The sequence below is a fragment of the Pyrgilauda ruficollis genome, unplaced genomic scaffold, assembly GCF_017590135.1.
Source record: "Pyrgilauda ruficollis isolate IOZ18807 unplaced genomic scaffold, ASM1759013v1 scaffold16, whole genome shotgun sequence".
NCBI lineage: Eukaryota > Metazoa > Chordata > Aves > Passeriformes > Passeridae > Pyrgilauda > Pyrgilauda ruficollis.
Window position 1 is genome coordinate 6,500,746 of NW_024514764.1, and position 19,238 is coordinate 6,519,983.

Genomic DNA, 19,238 nt, shown 5'->3' on the forward strand with positions numbered 1-19,238 from the left:
AGAGGCGGCGGCCGTTGTTCCGGCCCGCAGCGGCGGTGACCCCGGCCCGGCCCCGCCATGCTGTGCCACGGCGATGGCCTGCTGAGCTCGCTGACGGCTCTGATGGCGCTGGCGCTGGCGCTGAGCCGCAGCCCGGCGCTGGCCTGCCTGCTGCCGGCCGGGCTCTACCTGGCGCTGCACCTCTTGGCCCTGGAGCCCGTGGCGCCCCAGAGCGCGCAGCGCGTCCTGCGGCCCCGCGGCGCCACCGCCCGCATCGCGCACCGCGGCGGCGCGCACGACGCCCCCGAGAACACGCTGGCCGCCATCCGACAGGTCAGCACGGGCCCCGGGGCTGGCGGGTTGTGGCTGACAGTCCGCCCTTCCAGCAGCAAGTGAGTCACTCGGGCCGTTCTTCCCATAGCTGCTGGAAGCTGTGTGTGCGGTTGGTCCTTCATCCCAAAGGGAACTTCAGATCCGACTCCTGTGGGAGCTGCTAAAGCCTTGGTGCTGATGGATGTTTCAGCGCTGCAGCGATAATGAAATATTGTGTTTCGTTGGTGTAGCAGCAGCACACAGAGAACGGACAGCAAGTCAGTAACAGGTTGTTTGTTTTTTAAAACCTTGAAGATCTGTGATGAAAATCCACGTTTAGGGAAAAATCTGGTACAGAAGTTCCCTGTGGGCAGGCCTGCCATGCCTCACTGCTGCCTCAGCTGCAAGGCATCAAGGCACAGCCGGGGTTCACAGTCTCTTTCTGAGAATCGTTTGAATTAGTGATTATCAGTCTCTGGAATGTGGTGTTGCTGTGAGGTTGAGACGTTGCTGCTCTGAGGATCCCTTACCTTTGTGTGAGACAGGATTCTCAGTCCTGATAAATTCTAAAGCTGCGCAATCCTTGCGTAGCAGACACCTGGAGGTAACCTCTGTACCTGGTTTTTGTCCTTCCGGTGCATTTTCCCTTTTCCCAGGAGGACATTTGTCCTTCAGAGCAATTGGTGTTGTTAGCACTTCACTCAAGGGTTTTTCTGAAGAGTTCTTGGGAAAGATCCCGGGCAGGAACAGGGTGTATGAAATGTTCCAAGGCAGCCTGGCTGCTTCTTGCTCTCTGTTAAGGCCATTCCTCAGAGAGGAGCAGGGATTTGCCATCCATCTACTGCTTGCTGTGCACGTGGTAAACAGTGTTCACTAAGTGTTAAAGTGGAGATATTTGCTTCTCTTGTCTTTCAGAATAAGGACTCCAGGGTTATTACATCAGAAGGAGAGAGCAGGATTCTTTTCTGTATTTTTATCCTGAAACAGTTCCAATCCCAAGACTGAGGGAGAACCATTATGGTTTCAGCTGTAAAATAGATTAGATGGTTCAGTTAATTTTTGAATGCTCAACATTGACTTGGGTAAAACCTGCTTTTTTCTGCAGATGAAGACTACTGAAAAGTAGATTAATATTTTATTATTTTTTACCAAAATACAAGCTAATTATAGCTGTACCTGTGTCAAATCTATAAACCTGTCTCTTCTGTTGTGTATGTGATTTTCTAAATTTTTTTTAAGGCAGCTGAGAATGGAGCAACAGGTGTGGAGCTGGACCTTGAATTTAGTGCAGATGGTGTCCCCATTCTCATGCACGATGACACAGTTGAAAGGACAACTGATGGGACTGGGAGTCTGCGGGACCTGACTTTTCAGGAAATCAGGAAGCTTAATCCATCTGCAAAACACAGGCTACGGTAAATGAACTGCTCTGAAATTACACTTTCAACGGTGCAAAAATAATTCTTGATGAACAAAATTATTGATTTGATCTATCGCTGATGAGCATTTTTTTAAATTTAAAACTTAGTCCTATATTTTACTTTTAGAGGCATATGAGACTATATCTCCTTACCCATCAGTAGATAAGGAACAGTGAAACATAGTCAAGATAAACTGGTTTTTAGGGACAAAATCCTCAGGCATCTAATGTGAAACAGGTCAATATCTACATAAGCATATCCTAAATTGACTGCAGGACACGAAGTGTGCTGGGATCTTCATGATATGTCAGAATTGGCCAGAGGAATTACTTCTAAGATTAATTTTACTCACATGTGTTAATTGACTGATTGCATTTTGGGGATTCTACACATCAGGTTTGTACTTTTGAAGAGGAGCTAGAAAGATTTTGGGTGGCCTCACTGTGACCCTAGTGGCTGATTAGGTCATTCCTAGGGGTATGCAGGGGAAAATATTTTTATGCATTACTAAGAATTTGGTAACAGTGCAAGCTGTGAAGTATCATGAGTGAGTCAATTTCAGAAGACTTCGTAGTGTGTGCTCTGAGACACTGCATTAGGGAATCCCAGAGGTGCAGACGTGCCTCCTGTGAGTGTGTGGCACATGGAGTATCTTCCCTGTCTCACTGGAAAGGTGATCACCTGGGCCATGCAGGGGGAATTTCCACAGGCAGTGACTGCTGAGCAGCTGCTGTTCAGTGTCAGGAATGAATGAACTGTCACCCCATCAGGAATGATTTATTGATGGGTGAAGCTGCTTCTGCTGAATCCTCAGCTTGCCCTGCCTGTTCTGCCAGGATCTGCATTTCTGGCTCAGGGCTGGGGAGTGCGGTAGGAGCAGGAGGAAAGCAGCAGTTGGGACTGAAAGCTTGTTTGTGGGAAGGAGGAGAAGAACTGGGGTTGATGTTTTGGGGCAGGACACGAGGCCAGTGAGCCCTGGATTCCACCTCCAGTGCAGCAGCAAACTGTGTTGGAATCAGTGCTGTACAGGCAGACCCATGTGTGTGCACATGCACTGCATTCCAGGGAGTTCTCTGTTTCCACAGGAGCCAGTTCCAAGATGAAAAGGTGCCAACTCTGAGAGAAGCTGTTGTGGAGTCCATGCATCACAATCTTACAATCTACTTCGATGTCAAAGGCCATGCAAATCAGGTACTGCTCACTGCAGCATGACACGTCCCCTCACCCCTTCTTTGGCTCTCTGACCTGCTCTTGTGTTGGCCTCACACTGGTCCCTGTGCACAGTCCCTTCTTTACCATGAGTGAGCCCAGGCCTGCTGCTCGTGACACCCAGAGCTGTCCTGGGAAGCTGCAGCTCAAATTGGCACAAGGCTTGTGCAGGTGTTGCACTCAGCTCACAGCACTGCTGTGAAACAGCAAAGGGAATTCCCTGCTGTGCTGAGGGGAGTCACAGCCTCATCTCAGCCTCCAACGAGGGATCTATAATTTGCATTACTGAAGGCAGATGCAAATGATCCATCACTAATATTTTATATAAATGAATTTTTTTTCTTTAGACTAGCAAAATATAGGAATAAATAATTTTCCTCTTAACTAAAGCTTGGGTAGTACTAAAAATTATATCCACAACATATTTAAGCACATTTCAAACACTGAGAATCCTACTCGTTGTAAATAATGAACAGAAATTCTTTTGCTAAAAACCAAAATATCATTTCTGTGTTAATGCTGTAAACAAGGTGCTGTTTTTCTTCTTCTCCCTTTCTATTTCAATCTTGTAACACAGCAGGAAAGTGTTTTCAAGATTGTTCTAAAATGACTTGGCAGTGTAAATTAAATATAAGTGTATGTATAACATCTCTGTGTGTCTCTAATTGCAGGCAGTTGATGCCCTGAAACAACTCTACCAGGAATTTCCACAGCTCTATGACAGCAGCATTGTCTGTTCTTTCATGCCAGATGTTGTTTATAAGGTGACGTTTTCTAAAAGTTTATTTTTTATTTTTTTCAGTCCTGTCTGAGAATATCAGTATGGTATTGAACTCCCAGTTCCAGGTTACTTTTGGGCTGTCCAAATTCCGAAGGCTTTTAAAAACAAATGAAGGATAATGCACAATCTTATTAGATGACTCTACTCATTAGATGCAAATAGGAATCTACAGCAATTCCCTCCCTTCTGAAAGCAGTGCAGACAAATGTGCATTGCTCTTCTAGTTGGTGTCTGGCCAGGTATCTGTGTGCAAGGTACCTGCTAAATAAACCTCTTATATTCTAGATACTCCTAAAACTCTATCCTCATTCTTATTGCCAAGTCTACTTACTTTTTTTTAACATTATATGCATTGCATGACTGCTATGTAATTTCTTTAACATAAGAGCTGGTGCTTATTCAGTACGATTTGAAGAAAAAAATCCAAAACATAAAATACCATAAACATCTTTCTAAAAGAGTTACAAAAGGATGTGGAGGGGAAGGATAGGATTCTGGTAGAATTGTAAATGCAAGCTAGGACTTTGTATCTAACCTCTCAAAAATTGTATTTAATGCTGCTGGGCTTTTGGATAAATTACAGTCTTTTCTCCTTGGTCCCCCAGATGAGGCTAGCTGACAGAAATGTTGTGACAGCACTGACCCACAGGCCCTGGCAGCTGAGTTATCTGGGAGAAGGGACACCCCGATTCAGTTCCTCCTGGAAGCATTTCTTTTACATGGTGATGGATGTCATTCTGGACTGGAGCCTGCACAGTTTCTTGTGGCGTCTGTGTGGGGTTTCAGCTTTCCTCATACAGAAAGATTTTGTTTCTCAGTAAGTGTTGAAGTTTGCTCATATATCAGGAGCTATTCTCTTCTGTTAGTATATGGGGTGGAGTTAACACAGTATGTGCTTATCAAAATGTTCCACTTAGTGTTGGATGAGGTGTCTTGATAATTTCTTTACTCCGTGCTGTTTTATGATTTTAAGCCTCTATCTATTTTATCTGAATTTTTACCTTCTGTTAGAGCTTACATTTAATCTCAAAGAGAAAAAGCATTTGTTGCTTTTGCCTGTTTACAATTAGAAAACACAAAAAGATGATGTTGCAGAACACGACACTGTTGTTCCTTGGTGTGATGCTGATGCAAGACCAAAACTCAGCTGTAGCCTCAGCACTGTCTGCCTTAACTCTGTGTAGTGTCAGGCTCCTCTCAGGGTGTCTCTGTTCCTTGCAGGGACTATGTGAGGCACTGGTCTTCCAGAGGAATTCAAGTGGTTGCCTGGACAGTGAACACATTTGCAGAGAAAAGCTACTACGAAAGCGTCCTTGACTGCAGCTACATCACCGACAGCTTGGTGGAGGACTGTGACCCTCACTACTGAGCCAGCCCCTGCTCACTGCCCTGCTGGGCAGGTCTGCAGCCATGAGGGCATCCAGCACTGCTGGTGGACTGCTGAGCACACCTCTGGGAAAGGCAGAGCAGCACTTGGCTTCTCCCTGTGCTCACACCTCAAATGCAGGAACCTTCTGGTGCAGCCACAGAGTCTGAGGAAATCACTGTAGTGTAAAAGAATCAGATTTGACAACCCTGTTGGGCCATCTCTTTTGTCGTGGCAGGTGGCTTTGTAATTCTCTGGCTATTCCTTGGCTTTGTTTAAATTTTGGTTCTAAATTTTGGTGTCAGCAATTTTGGTGTCAAAATTTCAAATCATAACTTGATGTTAGTAATTTTAACACATGTTCTACAAGTGTATACTAATTTGAGGTTGATTTAAGCACCTTAAGATCATTTACATTACTGTTCTTAAAATAGAAACTGGAAATAATGGTACAATGGTGCAAAATAGAAGATGAGCATACTTCCCTGTCCTGTGTGGAAAGATGGCTGTGCTGAATCCTGATGAGGAAGAAAAAGCCAGCTTTTCGTGTGTGATGTGATGTGAAGGTTATGAGAATTAACAAATAAAACTTGAGTAGCTTCTTATCTTCCAGACCTTTTAAGAGAACCAGTGGAGGATAGGAAATTGTTTCTTCTAATGAAGAAAAAACACAGCACATGAATGTATTTCTTTTTAAGCTAAAGCTATGTATGAGTGCTGGTAAGCAGTAGAACAAATAGAGCTGAAATGTCTTTTTAGTTTGCCTTTGGTTGCATGATTGAAGGGCACTCAGAGGGATATGGAAACTGTAATCCAGATTTAACTTGAACTCCAAAGGGTCTGCAGTTAGAATAAAAAGTCTTTGAGAATTCATGGGGAGGGGTCTTTGTCAGGTGTGCAGAAGGGCATTTATGTAAAATGTCAAAATTAGTGCAGATTGTCCCAGTTAGGGTAAATCCATACTTCTGGAATACCACAGATTCATGGTACAACCTGCTGGGAGGATGGATTTTCTGTTTGTGTCCTGAGTTCCATCCAGGCACAAAGAAGCACAAAGGAGGTGCTGTTCCTTGCACTCACCCCCTGCACTGCAGAAGCAGCACTCTCAGCCTCCTGCTGCACATCCTGTAGAAGGTGTAGGGTTAGGGTTAGGTTCCTGTCCTGCTCCTTCCTGGGTACTGTGGCCTCTGCTGTACCTGCTGAGCCCCCAGGGGCTCCCCACTGAAGGGCAAATGACTCTTCATGGCTAATGGCCCTCGCTGCAAAGGTCCAGCTCTTGTTGCTGCTTGAGTTTCTGGCACTGCTGAGCCACCATCCTCAGTGCAAACACCAGGTCCATGTCCAGTGCCCACAGCTGTATGTGCAGGGACACAATAAAATTGAATCTCTGCTCTTGCACTGTGTGTAAAATTTGTCCTTTTCTCTGTGCCTCTGGTGGCTGGGTTTGGGTTGTCTTTAGCCTAAGTTATGAGCAAGATGAAAAGATATGCCTCTTTCCAGAGCAACAAGGGAGGGGAAAAAACAGGCACTAGTAGAAAATGAGCTAAACAAAACAAAAATTATCATGGTGGCAAAGTTGTAGTCTTTAATGAAAGAAGCTACATCAAATCTCAGAGTCATGTATGATAAAAAAAAAAAATCTTAGTTGGTTTACTTCCAATCAATCTTTAACAGGGAAAGACATGTAAACTTTCAGTTTACAAGCAATACTTTTACACAGATGAGAATTTGATAGTCACTCTTCTGACGGCTTCATCAAAGCTGCTTTTAAGTGACTGTAATAAACTGTGAATATGGCTCAGAAAAATGAACCCAGCTTACACAAGTTACTTCACAGCCATTACAATGTCTCAGTCATTAAAAACAACTGCACTTCAATACACTTCTGTTTATTTGACCAATACTTCAGATAAAAGCTGATAAAACAGGTAAAACAATATAACTGTTAGAAAAATACTTCTAAAACACAACTTTTATTTACAGTTAGGCACAAGTTTCCTTATATTTAGTCAACAACGTGGTCAGCTGTGGAGGGAGCCTTACTGCATCGAGGTGATGCCAGTCCTGGTGGGAGGCTGTCACCATATACCACTGCTGCAAAACAACCCCAGCAGGTGAATATTCCCTGTCACAGTAAAAAACCGAAGTCCCGACACATTTTGCAACCTGTTCTTCTATTTTTTCCCTCAATTTAGACGTAAAAAAAGATGTTTGAGAGATTCTCCCAGTCATCAGTGCAAGAGAGGGTTGCTTGCTGCAGCCAGTGCCTTCACTCGGGGCTGTCCGTGCCTGCTCAGGGCTGGAATCCTCCGCTGCCATCGCTGTCCTCCCCCAGCGCCGCTTCCCGGGCGCGCAGGGCGAGCGCCACGGCCCGGGAGGCGCCGGGGCCGGGGCTGGGGCTGGGCTCCCGGGCTGCTGGGCACGGCAAACAGCGTTAGCCGCGCTGCTGAACAGCCAGAACACCCCCTGCTCTGTAGGGAGCTCCTCTGTCAGCTTTTTGCAATGAAGTTACATGGAAGTTCAGATACCACGCAAGATTCCATAGCCTTATTTTACCCTGAGCAGGATGATGTTCTAGGGACTCAGGATTAGTAACCTCTAGAGCATTAGTAACCTCTAGAGTATTAGTAACCTCTTCTGAGCATTAGTAACCTCTTCTGAGCATTAGTAACCTCTTCTGAGTTTCACACCAAGATGTTTCTAAAGGGATTTAAAGTTCTTGCCTACTTGTTGGGTGCTCCCATAAGACAAAATGCTCATTTACCCAGGAATTTCACTCTCTAGTACACAAAAGCTGGTGGTTGGGCTTTAGAAGTCAACACCAGAACAAGCTACCAAATAGCACAACCTGTAGAAAAAATTCACCCCACAAGCCCAGTCATTTTGTTTTCTCTCTACCCAGGATGCTAAAATGCTGTGTCCCTGATGTGCAGCTGTTACACACTGTGTCTGTACATCAAACATTTTTACTGAGCTGAATTTTTAAGAGCTTTCTGTGTTTCATCTTAGTTGCTTACCTGGTGGAAAGTCACTGCTGCTTGAGATCTCAACAGAAAAGGGATGCTGAAAACAAAATTTACAAGCAGATTTAGGCCATGTTTCCCTCCTGTGTGTGTTATCTTGTAGTTGAAAAGATAACAGTTATCTGTAACCATACTCTCCAAGTCTTGAGCAGGTTTGTGATTATGAGTGTTCAACAGCTATTCTGATCACATTTTTATATCTGTTCAAGTTAATCTTTAAAGTTATTTCCATGCATACAGGACTTTGCTACACATACACCCATCACCTATGCCACACCCCAGATTCTGTAGAGGGGAATCTGCATTTCCCTCTTTTGACCATCTCACCTCATTGTAGGACGTGTTTTGGTTTCTGTCAAATGCCCTTTCTGGGTAGCCTGGCACCTCCTGGGCAGGTTGCATGGATGGGTGGTATAAAGAGGAGCTTCTCTGAAAAACAGTATTTGGCATCAGCAGTCTGTGATCTGGCTTCCAGCTGTGACTGTGTGGTCAGCACTGCTCATCTCCCCTGTCTCAGGGAGAGATGGCCTTTCTGCTAAATCCACGGTGAGATCATTCTGGCATCTCCTTCTGAAATCTGACCTTAACAGCTACAAGAACATCCACACTTGGTAGGTGACCAAATCTCTCTCTCAGGAGTCCCACTCCTGACACTCAACATGAGCAGATGTTGTTTGAAAATCCCCAGCACATAGAAAATGTCCTTTCATTTTCAGCTTACCTCTCTTTACAGTCAATATTTATTTGTATTATCACACATACACTTAACAACAGTTCAATATCAATTATTATCCATAGTTGGGGTTTTATTTCTGTAATCATTTTAATGATAGCCAGTCATATAGGGGGATTTGGTTTTTTGGGAGGAAGGAGAGGAACCTATCAAGCACATTTTCTCTATCAGTATGTAGGTCAAGGAGTTTTTACTCAACCCAAATAAAAACAGCAGGCAGCACCTCTATGTCCACATTTTAGCATTAGTTTGATGGCTCAGCAGGCAGGATTGCCTTGAAAAATAAATTCTAGTCTAGTTATCAGTGTTGTATGGGATTTAAAATGGGGTTAGGTCAAAGCACTCAGTTTTACCTCAGCTGAAAATAACCACAAATCACAACCCCCTAAGGAAATCCATAGCCAGGGGAGGAAGGCAGCCTCCTCCTTAGCCTAGGCAAGGTTCAAGTGTGACCAAACCCTTTGCTGACCATCACTGCACATGAACACTAGGAATGTTTTCTTGACATTTCATAACCATAAATGATGTCTGCTAAGGACTTTCCTGTATCCAGATTGGATTCCAGCCTGGAACAAATAATTAGGGAACTTTCACAGCATCCTTTTGCTGTCTGGAGTTAAGTAGCAAGCATTTAGATGAAGTTTTAAGTAGAGCCTTTTCCCAAACCAGCAGCCTGTTTGCACAGCTGGAGGAGCCCCATGGAGCTGCACCAAGTAATTAAACAGCAGAAGCTGAGCAGTCAGACTGACCTGCTGGCCTCTTCCTCCCAGTGCAGATGATCTTCTCTTTGCCCTTTGCAGTGTTCGTAGCTTTTTGAGTAGAAACATCTTATCTTTTCCTGCCTGCAGTCAAGACATATTTGATCATTAGCTGGAATGCACTAATTATCCTTGAGAGGCTCAAGGCCTGTAAGTAACCAGTGACCAAGAGAATTCCTTCTATTCTAAAATAATCTGTCTACAGAGGGAGCTGCAGCAGCACATCTTGAAGATAGAATTCTTTTGCTACAACTCTATTTGTGAGTTAAATTTCCCTGCAACTCCCATGGGGAAGGGCTCCCACCCTCCTACTATACACAGTCATAGGAAAAACAGGTTACAGCCCCACAAAGCTGGATGAGACAATCAACATAGAAGCCAAATTATACAAAAGATACAAATGAAAGCCAAACTTACATTATTAATTTGCTTACGTAAGAGTTTGGTCATGGTCTTTCTTCCTTGTATTATTTGCCAGTAAAGGTAAGTAACAATTCTAAACAAAACAAAACAAAAAAGGTCAACCATATAAGCACTTTATTCTACTCAATGTCTAGATAGAAATGTATCTTGTTCATTTTAACCCATTAAAACACATATATACACACATCTCTGTACACACACAAGAAAATAGATGTATACAATTACGCAAGGAATGGCAAACACACGGATTTGTCTAAAACATGGCAAATGCATGAAATGGCTTAAAACATTCTTTTAGAAAAGACCCAAAAGCTTATGGACTTTTATTCAAGATGAGAGGTACATCTAAGTGAGTCAACAATACAAGATGCATTTCAGATAACAAAATAACGTAGAATAACTCTGTCATTGCCAGTTTTTTCCACTTAAGGCCTTTTTCTGGTTCTTTTCATTAGCAGATACTTACAGTACAAAAGTTGAGATGATGAAGAAGAAAAGTTCACTTGAAATTAAATTGTGGTAGATCCACACTACCCATTTCGAGGCAGTGTAACTTTCCAGTATTTGTATCCACTCAGCAACTGCAGCATACATGGAAGACAAACCTCTGAAAGGACCACATTCCTCTGAAGGTTTTAACCTGAGAGTGTGAAAAAACAGCTACTTAAAGCTACTGGTATGTTAACCAGTGATTTAGTTAATACTGTGATTTTGTACATCAAGATGCTCCTCAGTTTTCTATAGGCCTCTACTGTCTTTGGACACCCAAGGTACTTCCATGATCTGTATTTTATTTTTAACTTGTGTCCCTCTCCAGCCATTAAATGCCCACCCCAGACTATGCAGTGAGACATGAGTCCTTGCTGCAATGGATCAGTATCAAGCCCTGTAAGCACAACTTTGACATAAATATAACATGTCAATCACTGTAGCACACACTACAGGAAATTGAAAAACTGGATTTTTTTTAACATTTCACCACAAGGTGAAATAATTTCGCCTTCAGGGACATGAGTCACTGCAGATCTTCAGTAACAACAGAAGGTGGTAAAAGAAGACAGTCCATTATAGGAATTAACATTTTCAGGTAGACTGAAATAGGAAAGTGTTTGCTTTGAAACTGAACCACTGCAGACAGCCTGAAATTCCCACTTGCTGTCTGGAAATGCTAGCTCTGATATCTTTTATCCCATCTGGTTTCATGTGTAGTCACCTGTCTCACTAAATACCGAAATCATGCTGCTGACTATTGTCAAGAGAAAAGTTTATCCATGCTGCCCTCCTCCCTGTGACCAGAGTAACACACACAGAACCAAAGCAGCTCTAAAATACTGGTAACAACCCAGATGCATTATTACAGGGTCAGCCCTGCCTGCAGAAAGAGACTGAAGTTCAGAAATAATCCAGGAGCTGACCTCAACTGAGTTTTCCCAGGTGTTTCTCTGCTGCAGACCCAGAATCACCTATACTATAAGTAAGCTAGGAGCTAGGACTTGGTCATAGAAACTTTTTTAAGAGGAGGAAAAGTAAAATCTGATGCATTTAAATAGGAATCCAAAAATTCAATGCAACTTTGTTTTTCCTTCCACTTTCTCATGGGACAGTTACTCAGTGAGACACATTCTCTCAAGCTCATGGAGCAAGTCTTGTTTTCAGAGTACAGAACATGTCATGAGCACCTGAAACCTTCCACCAGCAGTTAATATAACTTCTTTTATAGAGAAATGCAGACTCCTCTGCCTGGTATCAGGTCACACAGCATCATTTAGTAGGCCTGGATGCCAGTGATCTTCCATACCTCCAGACAGTGACTCCAATGACAGACAGGACTCCAAGGAAGGAAGGACAAAACAGCAGGAAAATGAAGGATGTCATCATTTGAGCAGTTCTCCAGACTTTGCCAGGGGGCTGGCAATTCCTTATCAGACTGACCTTTAAAGAGAGGAAGGCACTTTGGAATGCTGTTACCGGACACTTCAACTTGGTTTCAATCCCACTGAAATTGCTGAAACAGCATCTATCAAAAGTTTCCAAGAACAAGTTTTATGTGAATTTGATAGATATAGTGTAGTTTTAGAAAAATTCAAGAATATAGTCTTAAAATAGTAAGAGGCAAAATGAGGTTCTGATGGGTTCTTCAGAAGTCTCCTGGGCAGAGTTTGCTTTTGTAGCAGATGCAGACTCATGGTTCAGGGAAATTTGAATCCATCTTTCTACCTACTTTGTTCTTCTACATTCAACACTAAAAACTGCTTCATGATTTAACAAACAACTTATCATCTGGTCATACTACTGAGACAATTCTGAAAAGAAGACATTTCCACCATGATCTTTAGCTGAATCACCCTGCCTACACCTAGATAACTTCACAGGGGGAGCTGCTGGGGAGCAACTGAGAGACCAAAGTCACAGCCACAGGCTGAGTGTCTATATTGACATATGCACTTGTCTACTGTTTGTTCTCCAACCTTTGATTTTACTACTTCATTATTTATGAAGAATACATAGAAAGTTTGTTACCTTTTTCACAAAAAATACTATAAAAAATGCTATCATCTGGATACCAGGCAACAGAGGTGAGAACAGGATACCAATCCTAAAAGGAAGGATTTATAGGAGAAAAAAGTTACATCTTCACTATTCACCACTCAGTTCTCAGTGCACTGAAAGCAGAAAAATACATATACATATACAGATAGTGTGGAATTAGTTGGAAATGTGATTTTGTTACCCTTGATCGTGTAGCAGTAAGTCCACCTTGGAAAATGCAATTTCAAACACACATATCTATGTACAGATCTGCAGAATCCTCTTATGACTGGAGTAACATACTCATTCTTGGAAATAAGGCATCTTTTCCAGCATTTAATACTGGGATTATTTCAACAAGGACATCATCCCGGTGAGGAAATGACCAAAATTCCAGGATATTCCTGCAGGAACCTATCAGGTTTCTCCCAGACCAGATGGCCATCAGGTAAACTACTGACTGAAGTTATTGTTACTGCCCACATAATTACTATGGCAAGCCACAATCCTTACCAAAGGCACTGAACAGCTCATCTCCCAGTTATTTATCCTGTTCTTTCTGGGAAACACCCACAAACATCAGAATAAGAATTTTTCCATGACAGTTCTACATGCAAATGAAGTTTTGGCTGTAAATGTAACACTTACCAGGTCAAAGTCTGTGCATAGATCAAATCTAAAACATTTCGTCCGATATCAAATTCTGGCAGCCCCAGGTTCATGCAGACTGTAGTTCCAATAATTCTGGGGGGGGGGAGGGAAACAAAAAAAATATAGCACAACAGTATTTGCTAAATGATAAAGTCCTCTGTAGAAACTGTGGGAATCCATAGCTGCTATTGTTTTAACCAAAAAAGCTGCTATTGTTTCAACCAAAGCTACGTATGCTTCAAGTGGTTGAATAGATCTACTGTCAATAAGCTTTTGCTCTATGTAATTGGCTGAGACTGAATCTGAAACTATCTTATAGTATGTTGCAACATTAAATTTCTTTAACCTACTGTCTAGATAACAAGCTGCATCAATCCATTGTCATAGCCATGTAATGAGGCTAATGCTTCTTAAATAAACAGCTCACGACGCTATTTAGATGTGATCCCATCCCGTTCGTGTCTGTATATAAACTACCGGCGTCAGAAATCCCTGTAAATGACCTTCTGAAAACAAGAATCAGTGACAAATTATTTAGAGGCTGCATTAGCATCACGCAAAGCAGCCACAGCTTGTTCATTAGACAGCACAGCAGAAATTAATCAATTTGGCAAAAAAAAAAAAAAATCCTGTAAAACAAAGCAGGGTTAAAGTAAGACCTAGTATATATTTCACACAACTGAAACAGAAAACCAACAAGGATTTCTTACTGGATCAGTACATATCTATACTATAGTAACTGCTTGTTGCTTTAAGCACAAGTATTCTTGTGCTAAATCAGCTGAAATGTCAAGGGACCTCAGAACAAAACTGCTTTTTCAGATCCTGAGAATTTTCCCTGTCAATAAAAAAACAATGAAATTTGTACACTGATACTCTTAATGTAACCTCAAATACATCCCACTTCAAACTAACTGAGGTTGCAAGGAGCTGAAACAGACAGGTAAGCAAGTACTGAGAGGATTCCTACTGAGGACCAACAATCCCTTTTAGTCACCTCATTTTTCTTGAGCTGGGGATACTCAGTTTTTTCCTTGTTGTGGCGAGAGCAATAAAAATTTTGGTAACTATCACATCTTGATACCACCTCATCAACTGCATCACCAACAGAGCTGGGCTTTCAGGAGGTTACTCTGAGAACAAAATATTAAATACAAGCAATTGCACTTTGAACCTTTCACTACGTCAGGTGCTTTTGCCCAGCTTACGGGAGGCCATTCATCACAGCTGACATTGCAGTTTTAGTTCTGTGACTTTTTGCTGGGAGGTGGTTTCCTACTGAACACAACAAGAACAGGAGGATTAAAGTACACTGGCAAGAGCCGTGGAGGAAAAGTCTTCAAGAGCTTCTCAACATTGTCTTGTGTAAATTTAAGAAAAAGTTAACAAAGCCCTACCTTGTAAACCAGTCTCGTTCAAATCATGGGCAGAGAGCAAACAATGGATCTCCTACACAAAAGTATGGCCAGGGATCTAAATGGTCTGTAGAGCTGGCAAGCACTTAAATACTGCCTAAGCCATAAGCAATGTTTGGCACTAAGAAGGTTCACACAACAGATGTCAGAAGTAAATTACTTTTTCCTTACATTCAGTCCACAATACTCTCTCATTTATCATGCTGGAGACCTTTACCTTTGAGAGACTCATTATATGCTTAATAAGACTGATAAAATCAGATTTTAAACTTGTGGACACTATAGTGGCATAACTAAGAGGGAAAAAATCACAGTGGCACACCAAGGAAAGGCAGCAGTGTGCTCATGCTTGTGCAGAGAAGATGGATTTGTACTTGAGACAGCTGGTTGCCACCTCAGTCTCAGGAAATCCATGAGAGTAGAATGTGGCTTCCCCCCCTGCATGTGTTTCCATCTCCAAAGGGAAAAAGGACACACTGACCTCCTTCTAAGGAGGAACAGCAATATACACGAGGCATGCACACAGAGACTTGCCTGGTAGGGAAAATCAGGGAAACTTCAGTGGTGCCCCAGCCATGCTTCTGCTGGACTTTTCTCACATGGAGAAAATAGATCATATCTTTGGTTAATGAATTGAAAAGAAGATTAGAAAAATAGTACTCACCTTAGTAAAAACTCTCCAAAGAAAGAGCCAAGCAAACAAAATATGAAGTCAACTAGAACAAGACGATAAATATCTTGGCCAACCAAAGTTTCCCAGCACTTTAAGAAACAGAGAGAAAAAAAACCAAATTAGAATTTAAAAATTATGCTATTTAAACATTGTTCCCAAATGCTTGGGCATTTGAAACTTGATCAAAGATCTGAAATCTTGATCAAATATATTCTAGCAGCCTGGCAAATCATAGTTGACTTCTCAGTGAACAATGCTGCCATCCAGCTGAGACTTGAGCTGGGCCATTAATTTTTTTCTACAGTTGATTTCTCTCAAGTTGCTAATAAAAATTGTTAGAATAGGAAACAGCTTCCCAAAACACCACATGTGCTTCTCTTTGCTGAAGCAAGTATCTTATCCAAGTGGTTCCTAACATGGCACTGTAAGTCAGAGATTTGTGGTTTTGGACCTTTACCTGTGACTCCGAGGTAGCCACGATGTTAAGCCAGTAGTAGCACAATATTCCAACAATTGACATTTTCAGGATGGTATTTCTAAAAAGAAAAAGAGTAACTGCACCAACAGCTGATCCATACCTGGATGACCACTGGTTACACTTTTTACCTCCTCTTGGCACTGCAGAGTGCCAGGACTAACAGGAGCTCTTGTGGGAGGTCAGGTGTGGCATTGTTCTATTGTCCTGGCAGAAGGGGAGCTGGGCATGACAACCTTGGCACAACATCTGCTTAACAGGCTGCTGGCTGGGTGTGGGGGCCCCTCAGGGGAGGGAGGGCTGAGGGACACCAGGGGTTAGGCAGAGTGAATTCCAGGCATCTGTTTTTAAGTGAGATGACCTCAGTCCTCTCCCTACTTCCCTTCCTCTCCTGGAGAGGGGCCAATAGCCCAGGGGCCATCAAGGAGTGCTACAAGCCCAGTGTCACAGTACAGCCGGCTGGGAGGGAAACCATTCCTCATCCTCATGCAGAGGATAACATCCCAGAAGCTCATGAAAGACAAAAGGTCATGATGACAAGAGTGCACAGAATCCTTTGGAGAAGATTAATTCTCCTCCATATCTCCCTATTCCTCCCACAGCTTTGTATCAAAAAGAACTCCTCCACCCAGACACAGCTTTGTATCAAAAAGAACTCCGACAAGTTCAGGCCAAAAGCACTAAGAGGTGGCAGCAAGAAATACCTGGTAATAGTGACATATATGTGCTGTCCAGGAGTCTGAAACTTCTCCAGGTGCCCAAGCCAGGAAAAGAAGAACGGGATCAATGTGTTGAGGAGAGATACAATCACAGGTAGCACCAACATGGCAGATTGTCTCTGTAGATCATTGCTATACCCTTTCATAAACAGCTAAGAGAGAAAAAAAACATAATGAAACAACCCAAACTTAGAGCCTTAACCAAAATCTGTCTCAAGGTGTGTCCACAGGGAAGCCCCCTGGCTCACCTCCCTGTGTGTTCTCAGGTTAGAGACTGTCATGTTTTAGGGGCCCATGAGCAGCAGCACAGTGACCCTCTCCCCTTCCCCTAAATTATGTGGGACCAAGGGTGGGAGCCCCAGCTCAAATGCAGCTCCTGGGGAAGAAGGGATAGGTCTTGCTGTGGCTGCTTCTTGCTCTTTCTCCCCAGGTCACCAGATGCACTGTCCCTAAGCTGACCATGGGTCCAGGCAAGCAGCTACTGGAGAGAGGAGGGAGATTTGCTCAGACCCCTCAGGTCCCTCACTCTTGCCACAGTCCCCAGCTGGGCAGGCCTTGCAAAGCAGCTCTTTAGGCCCAACAGAATTTGTGTGTGCTCTGGCAGCAACAACAGCTCTGCTTCCCTGTGCTCCTCATATTGAACAGACCAGTGCTCACACTCAGTGTGAAATACCTGTGTGGAAAAAGGCAAATTCTGGCCTTACCTCGAGGTTATTAATGGCGAGGAAGTAAACACCAGTACAGGCAGCTACTGCTGTTCCCAGGGAAGCAACCCAAGCAAGAAGATGAAAAGCAATACGAACAGCTCTCTCCATCACAGAAAAATTTAGAACTTCTTTGTTTACTTCAGTGAGACCTTCCTGCAAAGAAACAATGCCTAATGAAGAAGTTCTTAGTCAACAGCATAAGGCAGAACTTGTTTCAAGGCACTACCAGAGAAACTGAATGAAAGATTATTGCTCTAGAAGAGGGGCAGAGTAATATCCTAGGAACATTTACTGGGCAATTTTGTGTTCCTATCCTAGAAGTCAAGTTTCACAAATAATACTTCCAGCCTGCCTTTTGTTTATAAAATATTTAAATAGCAGGAACAAGAAAAACCTAAATAAATACTCTGTATGGCAAATATTTAATAGTCACAGAGACTCATTCAGTAGAACAGAAGCATACAAATATTTATATGTAGCTTAATAAGAAAAGGAAAACAAGCAGCTAAGCCAATGCCAGGAGCTCAGACCAAATGAAACTCAGGAAGATTTAAATCTCTGAGGTACAGGACTAGCACACTTGCGTCACTCTGCCAGAGACTTGTATGTGCACACACAAATTTGTATGCACAACTAAGTCTGTAACAGAATGACTCACACACATTAGTTTTGGACCTCCTGTGCTTTGTACCTTTATTTGTGTGTGAAGATTCTTTTGTTGCAGCTTCACAGCTTTTTCATTAATTATATTGAAGTCCCAAGTGCAGAGCAGCTTGCTGGCATTCACAGAGAATGTCTGAGGGTTAACAAAGTTCCTGGAGAAGAATTTTGCCATGCTGCAATGAAAATTAAATTGGTCAGACGTGTAACAGGGAAATTCATCAAGTCTGCACAGCAGGGCAAGGAGGGAGATTTGTCAGCTTTTCCACCCCATCACAAGTTTTATTGGACCTATGTCAGAGCATGTCACATACAACAATGTGGAAAATAAACTTTAATGTAAGAAACTCTAGCATTTCTATCTCAAGATTGCTGTTGACAATCTTTACCCCTGGCAGGCCACATCAGTAAGAAACAATGTTAGGAGCAATAGCTTACAAAAGGGGATCACAATATTCCCAGTTTGAAGTGGGATTCTCTGTATGTCCTTCACTATTTTGCAGTTATTTTTAATTTCTGTAATAAAGGTTTGATTCCTGGAGACTGTCTTTTGAGCAGAAATTTCTACTTAAAATCTACACCTGTAAATAAGGACTTACAGAAACATACTCAAATAATTATTACTTCTAACTGTTGGCAGGATTGGTTTTTTTATTTTGTGGCTATTTTCCACTTAACATAGAGAAATAGGAATTCACAGTCAGTTTACCTGAACAACAAGATAAGAAAACAGATGACAAAATATATTCCAACAGTGAAAATATAGGCCAACTGCATATTGTAAGATGGACCATTCTCCACTTTACTGATTGTAGCGTTGGTGTAAAAGCCATAGTAGAGCACTGTTCGTTGAAAATAACCCTGAAAAGACAAGGACATCATTCAGAATATTTGCTATCACTTCCATGGTAGGAAGCATCATCATCTGAAGACCAATTACTGGAGGTGGGAGCTGTCCTATTCCTTATATTGCATCACAGGTGTGATTAAATTTAAATACTTACAGCTCCAGTGAACAGCTCCAGGCCCGTGAATGAAAGGTTATTTGGTTCTGCTGCAAGAAACTGAGGAATTGTGATGAAACCAAAGTTTATGAGGAATGAGAAGATGTTCAAATTTAGCAGCCACTTCAAGAAAACAAAATAAGAAAGAACACTTGTTCCAAACTCAGCACCAATGATCTTCAGGGTCTTGTGCCATGGCTGCAGTTGGTGAAAGTATTCTGAAAGGGTATTGCCAAATCGCCGAAATGACTGAAGGGAAAAACAGGAGAGACAGGAATCTCAGCAAGCAAACAGGACTCAATTTCACATTAAAAATCTTCACATTTTAATGTTACAGTTTCATTTTGATGTTAAGAATGGATTTGCCCCACTCCATGCACCATAAGATGGTGAACTGGTG

General features: G+C 42.5%; 2 protein-coding genes across 12 annotated transcripts in view; one reads left to right on the forward strand and one right to left on the reverse strand.

The window, feature by feature from the left end:
• The first annotated feature begins 54 nt into the window (after nt 1-54).
• On the forward strand, nt 55-6,466 carry GDE1 (glycerophosphodiester phosphodiesterase 1). 6 transcript variants are annotated; one of them, XM_041462498.1, is made up of 7 exons: nt 255-312; nt 401-569; nt 1,535-1,706; nt 2,798-2,903; nt 3,593-3,685; nt 4,308-4,519; nt 4,924-6,466. In XM_041462498.1, the coding sequence occupies exons 2-7, from the start codon at nt 494-496 to the stop codon at nt 5,069-5,071; spliced, it is 807 nt and encodes a 268-aa protein (XP_041318432.1). In that variant the 5' UTR covers nt 255-312; nt 401-493; the 3' UTR covers nt 5,072-6,466. The 6 variants fall into 6 exon arrangements, with proteins under 6 accessions (XP_041318430.1, XP_041318433.1, XP_041318434.1 ...); XM_041462496.1 differs by lacking the exon at nt 401-569 and having other exon boundaries at nt 55-312; nt 1,531-1,706; XM_041462499.1 differs by having other exon boundaries at nt 176-580; nt 1,531-1,706.
• TMC5 (transmembrane channel like 5) overlaps nt 1,108-19,238 on the reverse strand; it is a 29,556-nt gene continuing 11,425 nt past the window's right edge. For 4 of the 6 annotated variants that reach the window (XM_041462488.1, XM_041462491.1, XM_041462490.1 and 1 more), the window contains exons 8-23: nt 18,839-19,087; nt 18,544-18,695; nt 17,866-18,010; nt 17,172-17,327; nt 16,453-16,619; nt 15,731-15,809; nt 15,265-15,362; nt 13,183-13,278; nt 12,526-12,601; nt 11,804-11,937; nt 10,472-10,645; nt 10,000-10,078; nt 9,574-9,666; nt 8,419-8,520; nt 8,086-8,131; nt 6,634-7,483 (exon numbers count right to left, since the gene is read on the reverse strand). In XM_041462488.1, the coding sequence (XP_041318422.1) occupies nt 7,362-7,483; nt 8,086-8,131; nt 8,419-8,520; nt 9,574-9,666; nt 10,000-10,078; nt 10,472-10,645; nt 11,804-11,937; nt 12,526-12,601; nt 13,183-13,278; nt 15,265-15,362; nt 15,731-15,809; nt 16,453-16,619; nt 17,172-17,327; nt 17,866-18,010; nt 18,544-18,695; nt 18,839-19,087 (1,968 nt within the window). In that variant the 3' untranslated portion in view covers nt 6,634-7,361. Of the gene's footprint in view, nt 1,319-6,633; nt 7,484-8,085; nt 8,132-8,418; nt 8,521-9,573; nt 9,667-9,999; nt 10,079-10,471; nt 10,646-11,803; nt 11,938-12,525; nt 12,602-13,182; nt 13,279-15,264; nt 15,363-15,730; nt 15,810-16,452; nt 16,620-17,171; nt 17,328-17,865; nt 18,011-18,543; nt 18,696-18,838; nt 19,088-19,238 lie in introns of those variants that run through there. The other 2 variants (XM_041462493.1, XM_041462492.1) reach the window with 2 other exon arrangements.

Coding starts and splice junctions, on each gene's coding strand:
- GDE1 (XM_041462496.1), top strand. CDS start 58: ATGCTGTGCCACGGCGATGGCCTGCTGAGCTCGCTGACGGCTCTGATG. Junction 1,707..2,797: donor TCTGCAAAACACAGGCTACG/GTAAATGAACTG, acceptor CTGTTTCCACAG/GAGCCAGTTCCAAGATGAAA. Junction 3,686..4,307: donor TGCCAGATGTTGTTTATAAG/GTGACGTTTTCT, acceptor TTGGTCCCCCAG/ATGAGGCTAGCTGACAGAAA.